Source organism: Balaenoptera ricei, chromosome 17, assembly GCF_028023285.1.
Source record: "Balaenoptera ricei isolate mBalRic1 chromosome 17, mBalRic1.hap2, whole genome shotgun sequence".
Lineage (NCBI taxonomy): Eukaryota > Metazoa > Chordata > Mammalia > Artiodactyla > Balaenopteridae > Balaenoptera > Balaenoptera ricei.
In genome coordinates, this window is record NC_082655.1 from 76,158,887 (window position 1) to 76,177,914 (window position 19,028).

The 19,028-nt window shown below is 42.1% G+C and overlaps 1 protein-coding gene across 3 annotated transcripts in view; it reads left to right on the top strand.

The window, feature by feature from the left end:
• Positions 1-1,482: 1,482 nt before the first annotated feature.
• Positions 1,483-19,028, top strand: part of TOX (thymocyte selection associated high mobility group box) — a 294,925-nt gene continuing 277,379 nt past the window's right edge. For all 3 annotated transcript variants that reach the window (XM_059901468.1, XM_059901469.1, XM_059901471.1), the window contains exon 1: positions 1,483-1,701. In XM_059901468.1, the coding sequence (XP_059757451.1) occupies positions 1,600-1,701 (102 nt within the window). In that variant the 5' untranslated portion in view covers positions 1,483-1,599. The remainder of the gene's footprint in view (positions 1,702-19,028) is intronic.

A 19,028-nucleotide genomic window follows, 5' to 3' on the forward strand; every position in this document is an offset into this window, starting at 1 on the left:
GCTGCTCCCTCCTGGGAAGGTAACTATCGCCCACTCCTGTTGGAGTTCCCACCAAGGACAGAGCCCCGGGAATAAATCTGTTGGACAGCGGCCAAGATCCGCCAAACTTTCCAACCACCAGGAGACACGAAGTTCCAAGTTTCCGGGTTCGATAAGTAAGGCGGGAAAACCTGACTGGTGCTTTCCTCGTCCCACATACGGAACAGAGAAATAGGGAAGCTGATTCCAGGTCTTCCGTGGACCTCCAAGAGAATTACTGGGCTTCCAACTAGAAAAGGACAAGAATCCAGTAATGGGCAATTAGCAAGCCCACGTGTTTTCCCTCTAGCCCGATCTTGTGTGCTGATCATTGTTTTTCTATTTACCCTTTGAACTACCCCCGTGGTCTTTTGCGAGTCCTTAAGGCAGCCTTAGCCTTCGCAAACCCTCCTGGGGGATAGAGGTCATGGGGAGGCGAGGGCTGGAGGCGGGAGCGAGCAGCAGGTGAGGGGACACCCTTCCACCCATCCACACCCTGCAGTCCGTTCGGGTCCCTGGGACAGTGGCCCACTCACAGCACGCAGAGGGTTGGCGCTCCCTGAGGGCTCCCAGCCCCGAGAGCGGCGCTGCCCGGAAAAGTCACCTCCACCAGAGAGTGGGAATAGGGCTGGGGGAGCAGACAGCGGGGTGGGGAACGGCCGCGCCGCGGGAGGTGCGGGACGCAGAGAAAGAGGTGGGGATGGCCGCGGGGGGGGGGGGGGGGCGGAGGGGGCGGGGCGGCGCCGGGGGCGGGGCTGCGCCACAGCGCCCCCTGGCTGCGCGCTCCCCGCCGTGCCCCGCGGCCGCAGCTGGCTCGGGCTCGCCGGCCCCTTTGTGTGCGACGCGCTGGCCCGGAGAGGCGCGGCCCGGGCGCAGCGGAGGCTCCCCGGGGTCCCGCCGCCTCGGCCCGGGCCCGGCAGCGCTCTCCTCCTCCTCTTCCTTCTCCGCTCCACCCTCCGCCGGCCCCCGGCCCCGAGCGGCCGCCATTGGGCCGCGAGCAGCCCGCGTCGTGCCGCGCACTCCACCCCGCCCGAACCCGGGCGCTCACACCCCCCTCCCGCCCCGTCCCCCTCTCCAGTCCTCCCCCCATCCCAGGCCTCCAAGGTGGAGAAAATAAACTCAAAGCAGAGTTAACTCAGAGACTCCAATAAAACGCCCAGTACCTAGAGCCCAAGCGCGAGCGCGTGTGCCGGGCGGCGAGGGGCGCGGGAGGCGGGGATGGAGGGGCGGGCGGGGGGGACAATGAGCGCATGAAGTTACCTGCCCGGCGGCGGCGGCGGCGGCGGCGGCGGCGGGGCCGGGAGGCGGCGGCGGCGGAGCAGGCTGCGCGCTCGGCGCCGACGGGTGCGCGCCGCGGCTTGGGGGAGAGTTGAGCGCTTCCCCCCCCTTTTCTTTTTCTTTTTTTTTTTTTTTTTTTTTTTCTCCTCTTCTTCTTAAACAAACCACAAACGGATGTGAGGGAAGGAAGGTGTTTCTCTTACTCCTGAGTCCAGACACCTCTCTCTGTTCCGTCTAAGCTTGTTTTGCTGGACACTTTTTTGAAAAAGGCAAAGAAAAGGAGTTGCTTGATGTGAAAGTGAAATGGACGTAAGATTTTATCCACCTCCAGCCCAGCCCGCCGCTGCGCCCGACGCTCCCTGTCTGGGACCTTCTCCCTGCCTGGACCCCTACTATTGCAACAAGGTGAATGCTCTGCTTTTGTTTCCGCCGTGTTCTGGCTGCTCGGTCCCGGGAGGGGGGCGGCGGCGGCGAGCCCGCTGGGCGGCCGGGCGGTCGGTCGCCCGAGGCCGGTCCCGGGCGCGCTCGGCTCGCAGCCCGCGGCTGCCCTGCGTGCCCTCGGGCAGTAAATATTGCGGAGCCGCTCCCGGGCTTTGCCCGGCCCCGCGATGGTGCGGAAAGTGACACGATTTGCTCGATCCTTTCCTTCCTGCTGTTCGCCACTAAGGATCCCTGCCTAGGTTTGCCGGGAGGGGCGTTGAAAAAAATTAGGAAAGAACGGCGGAATACTTTGGGGGTGTGTCTGGGGTCCGGGAACGCAGGCAGAGAGTGGGAGAATTCCGTTTATTTTCTGGTTTCCCCTTCTCCCTCCCTCCCTGCTCTCCCGGCGGCGGGGGCTCGTGGCACCGCTTCCCCGCCCGGGATTAGTTGCCAGGGGAGCCGCCGGGAGTCGGGGTGCCGGGACCCGGGAGACGCCCCCGCCCCCCGCCGGGCACAGCGCTCCGCAACGCTTTTGTTTTCCCGAACCGGTCCGGGCGCCGGCCTGCGGGCCGGGGTGCCGCCGGGGCGCCGGGGCCGGGGGACAGCTCCCGCCCGGGGGTGCGCGCAGAAACAGCAAGTTTGTTAGGAGCCGGGCGAGCGCGTCGCGTTCACGTCCAAAGCTGCAGCCCTCGGCGCGGGGCTGGAGCAGGTTCCGGGCTGGGCTGTGCTCACAGCCCGGTGACCCCAGGTGCCGAGGCCGCGGGGGCCCGGGGCGAGGCGGGCCATGAGGGTGACCGGGGCTACCGCGGAGGTCCGCTCGTCCCAAGGATGCAGCAGTCAGGGCGTACGTAGGGAGGGAGTGACTCTCGGGGTTCCTCGAACTCTCAGCCCGCGGAGGGAGAACGCGCGGGGACCAGACTCCGAGAGCAGCCGCGGGTCCACGGCTGTCCTCGCCTCGGGCTTTCTGGACGTGTCTAAGCAGTCCCGCCCGGTGAACGTGGCGGGGAGAACGGAGTTCTCTGAGACTCAGGGCGAGAGGTTTAGACGCCCAGTTCCCGCTCCGTGGTAACCCTGTCAGATACTCCCGGGCCCTGCGAGCAATTCCGTGTCGGCCCCTCGGTGAATTCCGCTGGATAAATCGTTGGGACTAGTAACATTTGCCTGGTGGCGTGTCATCATCAAACAGCTTTTTTACGCGATACAGAGGTATTTAGCGCGCGGCATCCTCAGCCCCCGGGCTCCCCATCACGCAACGAACTCGCAACTCCGAGTCTTGGTCAATCGACACGCACACACACACACACACACACACACACACACACACACACAGCTGTGAGTTATATCACCCCGTGGAGAAGCTCCCTGATGCCGTGTGTACAGTGCAAAACCCAGGAAAAGGGATGTGCGTGTGTTGATGGTGTTTAGGCAAGTTAGAAACCAGGGAAATCTAGTCTTGTGCAAGGCAGAAAGGCTTTTCATCCTGCAGGAAGGGGCCCTTTTTAGCTAGGGGCAAGTTGGAAGGCATGGGTAACTTTGGCCAGAGAAGTTTGCCTGATGAAGTTTCATTCTTTGTTGGTAATACAGTCTGTTTTGCCTTAATGAGCAGGTCTTTTGTGTTTGAAACATTTTATTTTTGCTTATAACACTACTACTACCAACAATAATAAAGTAGCAGTCTTATCTTGGATAGTAAAGACATATTCCGCAGTAGTAATTGGAACCAAAAGGTCAGAAACATTTTGGCAATGAAACTGGACAAATCCTATTAAATTTATCAGTGATTTTAGGCTCCAAAAAGAAGGTAATGACTTGGATACACATTTCACTCGTCATTCTTGTGATAGTAGGGTCAGATTTAATTTAAAAGTTAAATGCTTTGGAAAATCAAGAATTACTCCAATATATTAAATCATTTTCCAATTAAGTGCTTTAAATAATTTTAGTGGGTTGTGCTGTGAATTGAATAAATTAATTTAGAAAGTCTTCAGAGTTTCTTTACTAGCTCATTGAAGTTCCTTTTAAGTCACCCGGTGTATGAGGAGCAAACTGTTCTTTTAAAATGCAAATTAGCCCCCCTGTCTATAGACTAGATGCAAGTCTTCTATTTTACTTATCCAGGGAATAATGGATTTTTAAAGGTGCACAGTCATAAGATACACTTTTAATAGTAGGAAGAGACTTCATGGAAATGTTTCTCGCAGGATGTCTGCTCCTGCCCTTCTCTGGGTAGCATTCTACTAAATATATTTGTCACTGATCCCTGCTTATATTCAGTGTACTGAGTAGGTTTGCTAGGCCCCAGAAAACCCGGGCACTAGTGTTTTCTACTCCATCATGATTAGCATTGGCACAAAATTTCTGTCCAACTCCACAGTTTTAGTTGCTTAGAATGTAGTCAACCAGAATTCATTTTTACAGTGACTCAAGTAGATCTGCAGGGATCTGAAAGGTGGGCAGAAGTTTGAAAGAGGTGAAATAAGAAATCTGTATCCACATTTAGTAAAAACAAGTTGGACCTGACTTCTCCCAGAGAGACAAGACTGCAAAGTAAACCTTGTCTCTTTCAGAGGTGTCACGAATACATAGTTTATTACAAGAAACAGTCACTTTGTCAGGTTATTTGTTTTCAATAGGATGATAAGATCATAAATTATTAATTGTCTTTATTTTAAATCTGTCAACACTTTACTAAAGTCAGTGTGCTGAATCCCAGCAGAACCAGTATCTTTCTATGCTTCAGCATCACACAGTTGTAACTAGTTTCTCCAGTGACATGTTTTTCAATGTCAGAAGAGACCCTAATCCAGAAAATGAATATCCTCTTCCTGAAGCTTTTCTAAACTAAAATGAGGTTGTTTTACTTTGCTGACATTTTCCAGCACTGCTGCTCTATAGATTGCCAAAACACTACTTACATTGTTCAGTTAATAAACTCTGTAGGAGGAATTTCTTTGGAAAACAGTTTAATTTAGTATCGCTCTATCATAAGAGCACATTACGTTATGAGCACATCACTACGCAAACTGGCCTCCATTTTCACATAGCCCATTGCAGGAGAAAAGTGAGAACAATGCAACGATGCTGGTTATGGCAACTGTGCGAGGCATCTCTTACACAAACAGCCAGAACGGATGGCACGTTGCTGTATATGTAGGTCAGCCTTTGAAATAGCAATGTAGCTCATAGACTGGACAGAAACATGTAGGCTGGAAGTAACAGTGGTCACCTCTGGCAGCTTAAAGCATGGCTATATTTCAGACATTGAGAGATGGGTACCATACTGGAGTTTCGTCTAATTAAGGCCATTTTAAGTAACAGTGTCTCCCTTAATTGAGCTGAAGGATTATAGGAGCTCACAACTGGAGTCCGGTAGTAAAACAGAGTCCTCTTTTTGGTTCTAGTTGAAGATGTCAGAGCATCAGTTTAAATATATACCCACAGAGTAATAACAGTTCCTTTCAGTTTCTTAGTGCAGTGTCATTTCTGAAGATTGTTTTCACTGATTTTATGCTAAATTGGGACAAAGAAGTGGCACTTTTTCATTTTTGCAATGATATGATGTGTTCAGTTATTGCTCAGTATCTGCCCACAGAAGGAGTAGTAATACAATTATGTTATGACATGTCTAATGACAGGGAGGCTGACCTCTGCCAGCGGTGGGAGAGGAAATAATGGTCTTTACTGTTCTCAGCGGTTGCTTTTGTGGAATCAGGTCCTGAATCTTTCTTCGGTTGATTTAGACACAAGGAAGTTCAAAACACAAACCCATACTGGCTATATACAGAGTGAAGAATAATGGGCGTTTGGAATATTGGGCTTTTATCATTGAAATGAGGGAGGACAGTGTATAATCTTTTCACATAAACATAGGAGGAAGGACCTATTTGTGATGAACTCTGCGTTAAAATGTCAGGGCTAACATTAGACATTTGATAACTTCTGAGAAAAACAAGATTTATTATCATCTCTGCAAAATCTCCTTCGAGTTTATTTTCCCATTTAGAGTATTATGTATTGTACTTTAATGTGGCAAAACTCATCCTTTCTAAAATACAGGATTTGCAAGCACATTATGATGGAGTCATTATTTCTACTTTAATAAATGTAAGAAAAAGGAGGAGGAGGAAGGGGAGGGTTGTAAGCAATTTAGAGCATCATTGCTTGATCAGTTCTCCACCCACCCCCATAACTTCTAGGACTTTGGGAAATTCATAGTCAATCCTCTGAACATCGTTAGTGTAATTAAAACTCCCATGGGAGTGTTATTAAGCTGGCATCTTTCATAAGTTTTGAGGTCTTTAAATATGTTTTAAATAAATTTATAGGTAAGAGCATAAGCCAAGCAATCCTATGGTTTTGGCCACTAAATCAGATATCATGCAAAACCCTCAAATGCAGCTAGCTATCTTGACTTTGTGGGATATTTCAGTGTCATAAACTCCAATTTTAAATGTCTATGCAAAAATTACAGTTATGAGCTTTGGAGCTCATAATGTTATTTTTAACATAGCTTACATGGTTTAGTGTTCTCACAGTTTATCATATATGTTAGAAGTTACTAAGTGATGATATTAAGGAGCATTTTGATATTTTGCTTAGTTGGAAAAACTAAACTGATATTTAAATATTATCTCAGTTGCTTGTTGTAGTTTGTTTTAAATGACATGATCGCAAGGGCTTAGAACAGAGGAAAGAAGTAAGGTACTTGAACCTGAAAGAAGTAGGGAAAGTTCCAAGTTTAACAATGGTTTTCTTGGTAACCAGAACTGGGTCTCAAATGTTGGTTTTGGTGTGTGGAACTATTTCTTGTGGGCATGCTTTTTTTTTGTGATGGGCTCAATTCAAGAAAGGGATGGGTTAGAGAACTGGGGTAGGGGTGAGAATCTTATTTAGCTATGAAGGATGACTTATTCTACTGCTTTCCAACATTTTGCTAACTTCCTAGAAAGTTGAAAAGACCCTGGGGATATTTCTCAGCTATTGGAGATCCTCCTGCCCTGATGAAAGCCTGCCCTGAGCAGCTGCTCTGTCTGTGCGTCTGGTGCCTCTTCCCTCCCTCCTTTTCACCCCCTTCCCAAACACCCCCAATCCTGGAATGACTCCCCCTCCCCTGCTTTTCTCCTTCCCAGTCTGGGTCTGAACCTGGGAGGTGTGTACTTCCTAACCTGAACTCCTCCCTCTCCTCAGGTACTTGGCTCACCATCATGGCTACCTTGGCCGCCGTGCCCCCTTTTCTGCTTGCCATCATTGTTATCATAACCGTGTTAACAAATCCATTCTTCCTCCAGTACCTGACCTTTTTTGGGGTAAGGAAGTTGGCATCTGCCAGTCCTCAGGCCCATATCCACTTCTTAAAATCCTGAACTAGGCTACTCCCCTTTTCCCCATCTGAATGAATGACATCGGAGCCTAGAATAATAGACTAAGAAAACATAGACATGATGCTGAGAGGAAAACCATGGTGGGTATTTCTAAGCTCTCATAGTTCACCTCTCCCCGCACATGTTATGCAGTGTATTTAGAGCTTGAAATCAGCTCCTTGAACATCCCCTATCGGTGAAAAATCTTTATTTAGACTCTAAAATAGTATGAAAGTGGGACTGTGACCTCCTGATGTTCAGTTGCACATAGTAAGTTAGCTGAGTTACACTTACAGTGAGTATGTGGGTTGGCCTATTTATGTGTTCTCATCAGAATATGCATAGATGACTAAGATGGGAATAGTTGGAAATGCAGAACCTACTTAACTAATTACTTTTATCATCCTACATCTTAGCTTATCCAAACGTGAATCTCAGGGTTTCTGGGAAGTCATAAGGTAGAATATTTAACTTATACCTCAAGGAAAATTAAATATAGTTATCATGGCTTCATTAAATGTTATTAACATTTACATTTTAAAAATATTATCAGTTGTTTAAGATAAAACTTATATTGTATACAAGCAAATCTAAGAATCTAAAATGTATACCTTTGGGAGAAAACAAGGTTGTAGTAAACCATAGTTAATAAATACTGTGGCCCCCACAACCATAACTATAATCTTGCCTGCAAGAAGCTTCCACATGAAGCATCTAAATGTTCGAAAGCTGCCTTGTTTAAACTGAATTTAAACAAAATTTTAACATGGGGAATATTTACTTTTACCAATCTTGAAGATATTTTTTCTCTTATTTACTTCCACTTTGATGTTATTGATATCCAGTCGGCTCTCCATATCTGCAGGTTCTACATCTGCAAGTTAACCAACCTTGGATGGAAAATATTTGGGGAAAAAATTTCCAGAAAGTTTCAGAAAGCAACACTTGAATTTGCCGCGCACCAGCAGCAACTATTTACATATCATTTACATAGTATTTACAACTATTAGCATAGCATTTACATTATATTAGGTATTATAAGTAATCCAGAGATGATTTAAAGTATAGGAGAGGATGTGTGTAGGTTATATGCAAATACTACACCACTTTATATAAGGGACTTGAGAAATCTCAGATTTTGGTATATGAGGGGAGTCCTGGAACCAGTCCCCAGAGGATGCCCAAGAACAATTGTATTTTCAGTTGATCTTTTTCTTTGAAGGTGCACTTTCCAGAGTCAGATAGACTTTGTCCTCCGTTGGTTGATAGGACCAGCTGTAGACAGTGAATTTTTTAAATGGACTATCCAGCTAGGAAAGCAAAGCACCAGGACGCTACAGCTTACATCTGCCCTAGTGAATTTGAGCATTTTTTTGTTTTAAACCATGCATGCCAAGTTTCATCCCGAAGAGTAATTTCTCATTAAAAACAGTTGAGTTATAAACTGCTTAGAAATGTGGTTTATAATGGAAGTGCCAAAAGACTGTTAATTATAGCAGTTCTTCTGTAATACTTTGAGACATGGAATTCACATTAACCTGAATGAGACTTTCCTGGTTATAACATTTTCATCCCTATAGCATTCATTTTGAAAATGGGAACATTATATTGCTCTGTGCCTGGATGTTGATGGTGCAGCAGAAAAGATCAGAGGAGGGTTGATGCCAGAAAGAAACCCCCTGCTCTATCACTGGAGGAGGTGCTGGTATTTTCCCAGATCTCTTTAGTTTGAATAGGCAAGTAAGGCAAGTTTGCCTTCCTTGATTAAAAAGTTAACTTTTAAAATCTATCTTCAGATTTCCATTATACTTATGAAACATCATCATTGATTTATATTTATAATAACAAAGGTCATGAAACCAATGTCACTGTTAATGCTTTTCTGTTTGTCCATTTTTCACTTTGGAGTTTTTAATGGTTCTGCATTAGCCAAGTATATATTGTTTTTCATTCTTGAGTTATATGCTTTGATGAAACTGTCTTGAAAGGACTCCTAAATAAACTAGGGCCGTGGTTGGCTGATAAGAAGCTTTGCTAGTGGCCAAGAAAATATGAAGTGTTTTGAGTTACTATGTGACTTATAAGTTACAAGTATCTGATCCACAGTTGTAACACTATCAGCCACTGCATGGAATACTTTTCCATTAAAGTCTTTGAGCCCCTATCTAGAAGTTACCTAGTCAGAGAAATTGGTGTGTGTGTGTGTGTGTGTGTGTGTGTGTGTTTGGGTGAGCATGTGTTTTTCTGTGTTTCTCATGGTCCTGGATATATTCTGCCCATAGATGCATGAGAATTTATCAAAAATGGCAGAATCTCTCAACGTGTACAACAACAACAAAGGCAATTATACTGGTCAGTAGGAATGCCTCATTACCACTCCTTTTTAAGAAATGTAGCCATATTTCACATGAGATGATGCTTTTCACAATGCTAGGGCTTTAATTGGGCAAATTATACCTTAATAAGACTAAAGAACTGGATCTTTTCTGAGGAACACCTAAGCCTTTCTGAAGAAAAGACTCTTTTTGAAGATTTCATATAAAAACTGGGGCTCTTGAACCTGTGTTGACTTACCCCCTAGGCAAAATAAATATAACCCTGAAAGGATATGATTCCCTCCCGCTCTGTTTCCCATTCTCTTTAGAAGCCTGACTCTATTCGATGTCTGGTAAAAGTTCTGAAACTAAAACCTTTAATCCACCTGTGTCCCAATCTTCCATGTATCCACAGGAGGAAATAATTAATGTTTGTATCAAGGCACCTTTATGAGAATCAAGGAGTCAACAGAGGTAGATTATTTAGAAATCACATGAGGAAAGATGTTCAAAAATTCAAACAGTGGGAGACCTTAGAAAAATACCATCTTCTCAGTCCGTTTCTTCTATTTCTGCTACCCTACTGAAATGAATGTGTCTTCCAAAGTTGTAGACTAGTGATTCTTTCAGGAAAGGAGTGAAAAGAATAACCTTTCTAGAGGGTCAAAGGTGAATTGGGGAAAATGGTGTGTGTGTAGGTACAGCCTGTAATCTCCCTCTCTCAGATATTGATAAGCCCCCAGGGGGCGTCTTTTTCCCTTTCTGCATTGCGAGTCAGTGCACCTAATGAGAGATGCTAGGATGGCAGCTGTTGCCTATGATGTTGTGTAAGATGAAATAAAGTTGAGAATACCTGCTCCAGAGGGAAATGCCCTCTTGTAGTTCCTGACTTCAGGCAAGCAGGCTTGCCCCTCACTACCTTCCTCTGATATATGGGTCAGAGATGGGAAATATAATGTGCAAGATTAATTAAAGAATGGACCAACTGGGTCTAAAGATAGTCCAATTACATTGAAAGCATATCTGCACACCACCTGAATTCCTTAAGTCCTTTAACTCAGTTAAATGGTTAATTTGAAAAATGATGGGTAAAGTGTCATATGCATGGGCATCTCCAAGCCATTGCATAAACCAGTTCTTTCCTTCTATACCAGTATGCCTCTGCCTAAAATGCCAGGAACAACTGTATAAAGAGAAATGTTAATAATAAAGAGGCAGGACAACCTTTCAACAAAAAGTATATTTTATCATTTGGCAGATGCAGTCATGAACATTAATCATTGAAACTTGCAGATACTAGAAGCTTAATATCAAAGCTAATGATTTATTTTATGTTAATGACTTTCTGCCAGGGCATAAAAGACTGTTCATAATGGACTCTCCGCGCTGTGTTCACTTACTAGGGCTAATGGGATAATCTTTACTCTCCCCAAATTAAGCTTTTTGAAATAAATTATGCTGTTATTTTTCAAGGTAACTCTCCAAAATTTACTGCAAAACTAATCTTTTAAGAACTGATTAAAGAAATAAAGAGGAAGAAAATTCCCAAAGCAGCTTTTCTAGTTCATGAACAGTTTGACTTAATTAAAGAGAGAAAGTTTGCATGTATGCTAATATCCCTGAACCTGTAACGCCAAACAATTTGAAAGTCAGCCTTCGGTGACAAGGTCTGCCTTTGGAGATTCAGCTCCTGTAAGTACATCCCATAACAGAACCCATTTTTGTCGATTACCAGCCAATAATGAGCTGAACGGTAGTAAAACATTGAGTTGTTCACTGGGAAGTTTTAAAAATCATGTTTATAATTAGTTATAACCAACATTCTATTTCAATAAGAGATAATTTGCCTACTAAAGTTCACATAATGTGCTAATCATGTCTAGTGGTTAATAAAGGCCTCCTACCTCACTCCCCTGATGGCTATAAAAGGCTATTATATTCATGGCAGCAGTTCAGGTACAGCTGCTGTGTGTTAATAATGCATCATTGTCGCACTAATCAACACAGCAAAGGTCAGCACCCCTAAGCACCTAAACTACCTATTCTCTTTCCAAAATATTTATTAACACCTTAAAAGCATATCTGTTCATTTTCCTTAGCTTCGAGTCAGTTAATTCCACTCCAAGCTACTTGTGTGATAAAGGTTTTGTAACCTAAGCGAGGTTGTGGAGGAGATGAATGTAGATTCATACTAATCTTCTCCCATAAACATGTTTCCATTTCCACAGTCATTGACTGAATTAGTGTGAGGTTGGTATAGCCACGAACCCCTTTATAATTAAGTAGGTGTGTTCCAGAGGGAGAACGTTTTCAGATTTTACATGTTATTTAAAGAGACATTTGGAAGAAAATCAACTTTTCAATAAGCAGAATCATTTAAAGTAAACAGAGCGAATCAGGAAACAGGAAGGGATATTTAAAGTCTAAACAGAGAGGAATCTGCATTAGTTTGTAGACCTGAAACAGTAGTGAAATATTATTTGCTTAATTGTTCTTTTGGCATAGGGAAGCAATAATAGTAAAAGCTTCTTAAACCATATTTTCTGCACAAAACATATTCACGTGGGAATTCCATTTTGCTAGAAAATCGTGCAAATCAATAAGCCAGCACTTATCTGCATTAAAATTGGGCAGACAACAATTTATAGGCATAGTGATAGTGTAGTTCTCTTGATACCCTTGGTTAGTGTTTAAGATAATCCTTGCTTTTGTGTCCTCAGAGAACAGCCAAAAATGTTAAGTGAACAAGATCTCGTTTTCTCGTCTTGTATTATTGTCTTCTGTTTTCTGTTATTCATTTTGATAACCTTGTGTGTGTGTGTTTGTGAGAGTGTGTCTTTTTCCTTTAGGGCTTGAGAACCTTAAATGTTTCAAGAGAAGAAAAAGAAATGAAACTCAACTGTGTTTCCATCACCAAGAGAAACGCAAAAGGCGATCTGGTGGGAGGAGCTTCTATTTGTGCAGAACATAATGTACGAGGGTACATTTGTCATGCTTTAAATACATAATGCCTACAATGAAATATGTACAGGCGCAGTTGTGATCTATGAAGTTCCTGGCTCCGGTGCCATTGTTTGTAGTCTCTACGGTTGTCATACATTGTTCTTTGCACATCATACCCTTACAGCAGAATTGGACACAATTTCTAGCTTTCAATCCTGCACCGTTTTCATTGCACAATGTACATGAGTTTGACAGGGTGTGTGTAGGAAAACTGGCAAGCAGTTGATATTTTGAAGTGGCAAGCGTTTCAGCAGCTGCCTGCTCGTGAAAAAGGGATGATAAGATATACTGTATTGTTAGTTTCAGGGACAGCATTAAGGTTTAAGCTCTGTAAAAATGTACACATTATTCATCAGTGGTGAAGCAAGTCTTTTATGTTTTTAGAGCTTAGCTCGCTGGCTGATGTGAACTAGAATGACATTGGTCAGTAAATGAATAGGAGTACTTTGAATTTGAACTGCTGCCAATTTTGCACCAACAAAGGAACTGACAAAAGAAAGATTTTATGTGAAATGCAAAGCACACGCGATGTTTTGGGGGCGGGGAAAGGGAAGGAGAGAGAGAAAGAGAGAGAGAGAAACCCACCCTAGAGAATATTCTTTAACACCTACTTGCAAGGATACCCAATAGTTAAAACACATCCATTTTTCATGGCTCATCAGCTCCAACCTAAGCTGTTTTTTCTAATGTTCTTTAAAAACCTGTTGTATACACATAGGCTTCTAGAATCTGTTCATGTGGAATTCAGAGTGTTTTTCAAAATATCATACTGTGCCCTGAAGGCCTGTTGGCAGAATATCAGAGTTGCCCACTGCTGGAGTCCCCAACTCTCACTCTCTCTCTCTCTCTCTCTCTCTCTCTCTCTCTCTCTCTCTCTCGTAGTGGGAAATGGTAGTTTAATCAGTTATGGCACTTTCAGTGTGTAACGTTCATTAGCAAGGCAATTTGTCATGACTGCTAATGGTCACAGGGCATCTGCTCTCTCCGTTACAGAGCATGATAAGTAAGAAGACAAATATTTCAATATCTGATAGTATTAACTTGTTTCAAATTTATAATCCAAGGTTAGCTGCTCAAAGCAGACACAGTAGCCGATTAACAAGCATCCTGTATTCAATTTTACTGGGCCCTGTTTGTATGGATTTATGACTTTAAAGCACACTAATGTGCTATTATGAAGGGCGCACAGTCTGATTAGATGTTCAACAGAAACTAAGTTATGAGCAGAGTACCTTCTGGGTTCATCTGGAGAGAATTTATGTGCATAATATTTTCTGTGGAGCGCCATAAATTGAAAGGTTTGATGCATGCAGTATTTCTGACATGCTAAATATTCTTCTTATGATTTAAAAAAAAAGTCACTTTCCTATTGGTTTGTAAACTGGTCAGTCACTTTTCAAGTGAGATGAGAGCCCCGATCTCTTTGAAAAGTTTGAAAATTCTAGTAAAAAGCTTCAGAATGAATTAGAAACATCACATTTCTTCCCAGAACACTGCTTTATAAGATCATTGTTCATTGTTCTAAACGGGAAAAGTTAAAAAGATTCCCCCCAGTTGAAAAGGCTAGAATTTTTTATGTATTTCCTATTTTCTAGATATTACATCACATCACTTGCCATACAAAATCTTGACACATTTTCATTTTTAATGAAAGGCCCTAAAATTCAGAGCATAATGATTTCTTAGAAACTGAACCCAATCTTGGTTAAAAAAAAAAATAAGAAAATCGTTCTTGCTAGTAACAAAAGCTGTTACTGTTTAAGTTCCTGTTGAGCGGTTAGTTGGTACGCTTCGCTGAATGTTGTCAAAAAGGCTTTCCTCATGATTGACAACCCGGCAGGAATGTGAATGGAGATTTTAATTGCGTATCATGTGTGCATATCAGAGCGAGTGAATTCATGACTCTGCTTAGCTCCACATCTCTGCAGGTCAGCCATGCCAAAAAAATGCTCTTTTATGTGCAATTTTTCCAAAAAGAGAAAGGTGTATGTGTATTGAAGTCATTCGTTATTCATTTCTGAAGTGAAACACTTGTGTTCCCTTAGCCTTGGAGTTTGAACGTGGAACAGAAATCCATTTGGAGATTTCTTTCTTTTACTCTTTGCACTTATACTTGGATGATGTAAATTCTTTTCTGTTACAAGTTGGGAAAAGTCTGCCAGAACATATTTTTCTTATGGCACTTGTTATATGAAGTGTGTTTATCTTTTTCTTTTTCCCTAAAGAGTACTTTGAAAAGAAAGGGAAAAAAATGTAAGCCAGCGGAAAAATTTACTGAGGTCAGTTGCCTCTCTATAACTTGCAATCTTTAGAAAAAAAATTTGGGGGGAGTGGGGAGTGGAGAAGAAAGGCTATATTTCTGAGAGGGGGAAGGACCATAAAATTGTATCTGAATTTTGGTTGAGAATAGCAAGAATACAGTGCTTATGGTAAAATGACAGTAATGAATATATGAATGTTCATTTCTTAGAAAAATAACTTCTAGGCTGAAAATTTAAAGGTCAAAGTTTCATTTCTGCTATCACCTCTTTGCCAAGATGCAATGGTGGTGTTAAACCATTTATCTTAGTTCAATGTCTATATCCAACACATGTGAGATCTTTGGAGTAAAACTTACTTTGTAAGGTAACTTTGGCTACAGTCACCCCAGATTGATCAAGAAATCAAAGTAAAATCAAAAAACTCAGCAATGAATATGCTATATATAAGTTTTCATTTGATGTGATGTGAAAATTTGGCACTTGGGTTGTAAATTTAACACCTAGCTTACTTTTCTATGTCATTTTGAATGGGTGAGAAAAAGATTGATGCCAGGGTCATTTTAAATATAACCCTAGTAATAAGTAGGGTAATGTTGAAAAGATGGTGACTTTATAGCCTTAGGATATCCCATGGGGACTTAACTTTGTTCTAGGCTCTAATATGTTATCCCAACACATTTTAGAAGGTATCGCACTACAGGTTGATGATTCATCCCTTAGTATAGTGTTCAGTACAGGGTGATTGTTCTGGGAAGGTGCTGCTGTACCTTTAAAAGACTAAAGAAGAAAAATCTATTTTATATTTAAAAATTTAGCTTTATGTATGGGGTGACATTTTTCTAATGTTATGGAAGACTATTTTGTACTTTATACAGAGAGCTCAGGCAAGAAAAAATCTATTTACAAAATGAAAAAAAGTACTCAGCTGAATGCATTTCACTTTTAAAGATGATATTCTGGTAATGAACTTTATCAAGCAGAGAACATTTAAGTGAAAGTATTCAAGTAGTTCCTATTTCGGTTGCCTCACTTAAGGATGTGTCTCTTTTTCCATTATAACTTCTTATTTTCAGGTGGCTCCAATGCAGTCCCCATAAATATTTGCACAGGGATGAAATGAGAATATTCTTGCCTGAGAAGCAGACTTTTTTAAAAATTTGGAATGCACTTGTAAAGAAGCTGTGGGCTTTGTTAATAAGGCACACTTAATTCATTTTTAGACATTGAAAAGCATTTACTGGGCGCCAGCTGTGTGCAGAGCCTTATGCTGAGTGTTGGGGGGCAGGGGGGAGAGGGTGGACGGGGAGAGGCACAGAGATGAGTAAGCCCTGGCCCCTGTCTTCGTGTGGCTAGTAGCCAAGAGAGGAACACAAATAACCATAACCCAGCTCTGGTACAACTGATGTGATATGGATGGAGTCTGTAGTCAAAGTGCTGGCGGTACAGAAGGAGAAGTACTAATGGATTGAAGTGCGGGAAATCCGGGTTGCTTCCTGCAGGAAGTGGCATTTTAGTTGCCCTTAAAAATCACGCAGCGAGGAGGGGGAAAGTTACTCCTATTTTTTGAACTATTTTTTTAGACTTCCTACCTCTTTTCAAAATGACTGGAGGCAACTAGAAAAACCCAACACCTACAATAAGGCTATTAATATTAATGCAGAATATGATAGCCAGGAAAAAAGACGCCCACATGTTTCTTAGCTCAGGTATTTTTCCCTATAATTAAACATTAAATTTGGCTCTTGCTTGTTCACAGAGCAAAAATGGAAATACAATGAGCAACAGAATGCTGATTGTCTGAGAGACATGTGAACACTAATTATTCATCAATTTTCCTCTCGTGAAAGACAGTGAAATGAGGAAATAGATGGTGGTGTGACATCACGGGCTGTCTGATGTGGTGCCGGGGTTGAGGCTGAGGTGTCTGTAGTGAGAAATAGGGCACTAAGTTAGCAAGTTAGGAAGGTAACCAGTGCCATTCTAGAGATGGGTTTAGGGGCAGCTGGGGTGGAATTCACGTTGCTTATTGTAAGTGGGCTAACGCTTAGCCCTTATAGGAATGTACCAGAGAAAACTGCCTGGGGGAGTTCCGTGGTAAAATGAACCATTAGGTATTCACCTATTTTTTTGAAGACCTTTCCAATTATAGATGAATAAGCTTTTAGAGGTTTTATACTTCCGCCAAAAGATTGAGATACATTAAAATCTAACTTCTTAAGAGACACAAGAGTATTGTAGTCTACCTGCAAATTCTTTTTTAAATTGATCAGCCCAATCATTAGCAATTAATATGAATGTTTTGCTTTGTGTGTAGTCTTAGAAGTGCACCTGCTGAGTTAACTTCCAAAGTTCTTAGTAGTTGCTTTGCTGAAATTTCTTGTTCAGTGACAAATACGCACACAATTATTAGTAATTTGGGAAAATATAGTAAAGTATCCAAACATATACAGAAACGTCAACAGCAATTTTAAAGGTATCTCACAATCTTCAAGTAGCCACAGAGCAAAGTCCTCACATTTTTCTACTGAAGTGTCCTGATGGATTTATACTCCGAGGGGCTGGAGGAAGACCCCAGAAGTGCCTGTGAAATCTACAGAGGTCTGAAAAAGATGATGCTTCATCTTTAAGAAATATGTAGATTTTATAATATTTTCCATAACGCATCCCTGTCTGTTTTCATGTAAATATAATACTTTAAATGACTTACAATCGAGTCCATGCTGTGCTCCAGAAACATAGTCTATGTTTTTCTAAAGTTCTATTGCCTTGGCATATCACTCTTTGCTCTTAGGGGTATGAGTTTGAGAAACATGAAATAACATAACAGTCTTTTATCCTTATTGAGAAATAGACTGAAGGCCTTGCAGGAGTTGATATTGTTAGGTCATCTCTCCCATAGAGATTGGAACATTTTGTTCACCCTTATTCTTTCCCTGACTTTCACTAATTCTGTTTTTGATAAGAAAGCTTGACAGAGTACTTGATTTTGGTTTAAATTGGAAGACTGTGTAGGTAGGGCTCAATAATTGCTGGTACCGTGGGCATAGTGACATTATGCTTAAAGGGAGAGAATGGTGAAGAGGGAGGAAGTCAGATATCCCATGTGTAGATGGAAGAGGAAAATCCCAGAGTCACTGCAAAACCTGACGATGCTTAGTGATGGGAAAGGTTGTCAAGAGTGGTATTATGTTGTTAGACATTAGTATGTAACCTAACCTGAAAAGAATTTGGAAAATCCAAGAAAAGGAAAGGATCATGAAGAAATCGAATGGTTACGGTGATGGTTTGGGGGTGGGTGGGAGCAGGTATAGGATAGAGCAAGACCTATAACGTAACAGATGGCTGAGGTTTGGGTTCCTTCTCTCCCGTCCTCCTTCCTTTCCTCCCTTCCTTCCACCACAGACAGACATAATTTGTAAGATGATTGACATTATTTTCAAGATTCCTTTACACTTACTTTCTTAGATATTCTTCTACCTACATTCTCACCTGCCTAAAATGGGCTTCTGTTTCTGGACAGCCTTCCTTTCCTGCCTTCTGCATCACCATTAGGACACCCTTCAGTGGACTGAACAGTCTTGGAAAAACAGTAGTTCTGGTTATGCAGTACAACATGGACAGATTTTAGGTGTGTATGCAAGGTTTCCTAACAAATGCCGATCTACTTGATGTCCATAGCACATTAAATCAGGCTTGGTTTGTTTGTTTTCCTTTACTTCATTTAAGTCTTAACCTGTTTTTGAAATGAGTTCTTTGTAAACCAGTCGGGCATGTGTAAATAATGGCTATCCCCTTTAATGACAAAAATATGTGTTTTCTTCTAGAAACTTCATTTAGGCAGTTGAGCATTTTAGATTTTTCCTTTACCCAAATCAAGGAGCTTTTCCCATACTTAAAACATCTTTTGAAGTTTTATCTGAAATGGCAGGCCAGGGGAATGAATACTGAATATACGTGTCTGCAGTTTACACACATTTATTTGCAAGGTCCCGTAAAAGTGGAACAAAAAATTAATGAAAAGGGGAAGCAGATTCCTTATATTTGACTCCATTGCCTGTTTCTCCATGAGTTTTGGAGCCCATGCCACAGGGTTGCTACAGACCCAGCTTCCCACAACATGGCATTTGCAAATATTGGTTAATTTATTCATTAAATATTTTCTGAGTGGTTACTATGCACCAGGAACTGTGCTAAGTGGTAGGAATAAAAAAAGAAAAAAAAAAGTGTACTTACAGAGGTAACCATCTTAGATGCGATATAAATAATCCTATTAATAGAAGATGGGTGAAGTGAGAATCAAACGGACAACTTTCATATTTGACCTCAATGCTATTCATATTAAGCTCTGAATATCCCTGTGTTCATTCATGCAT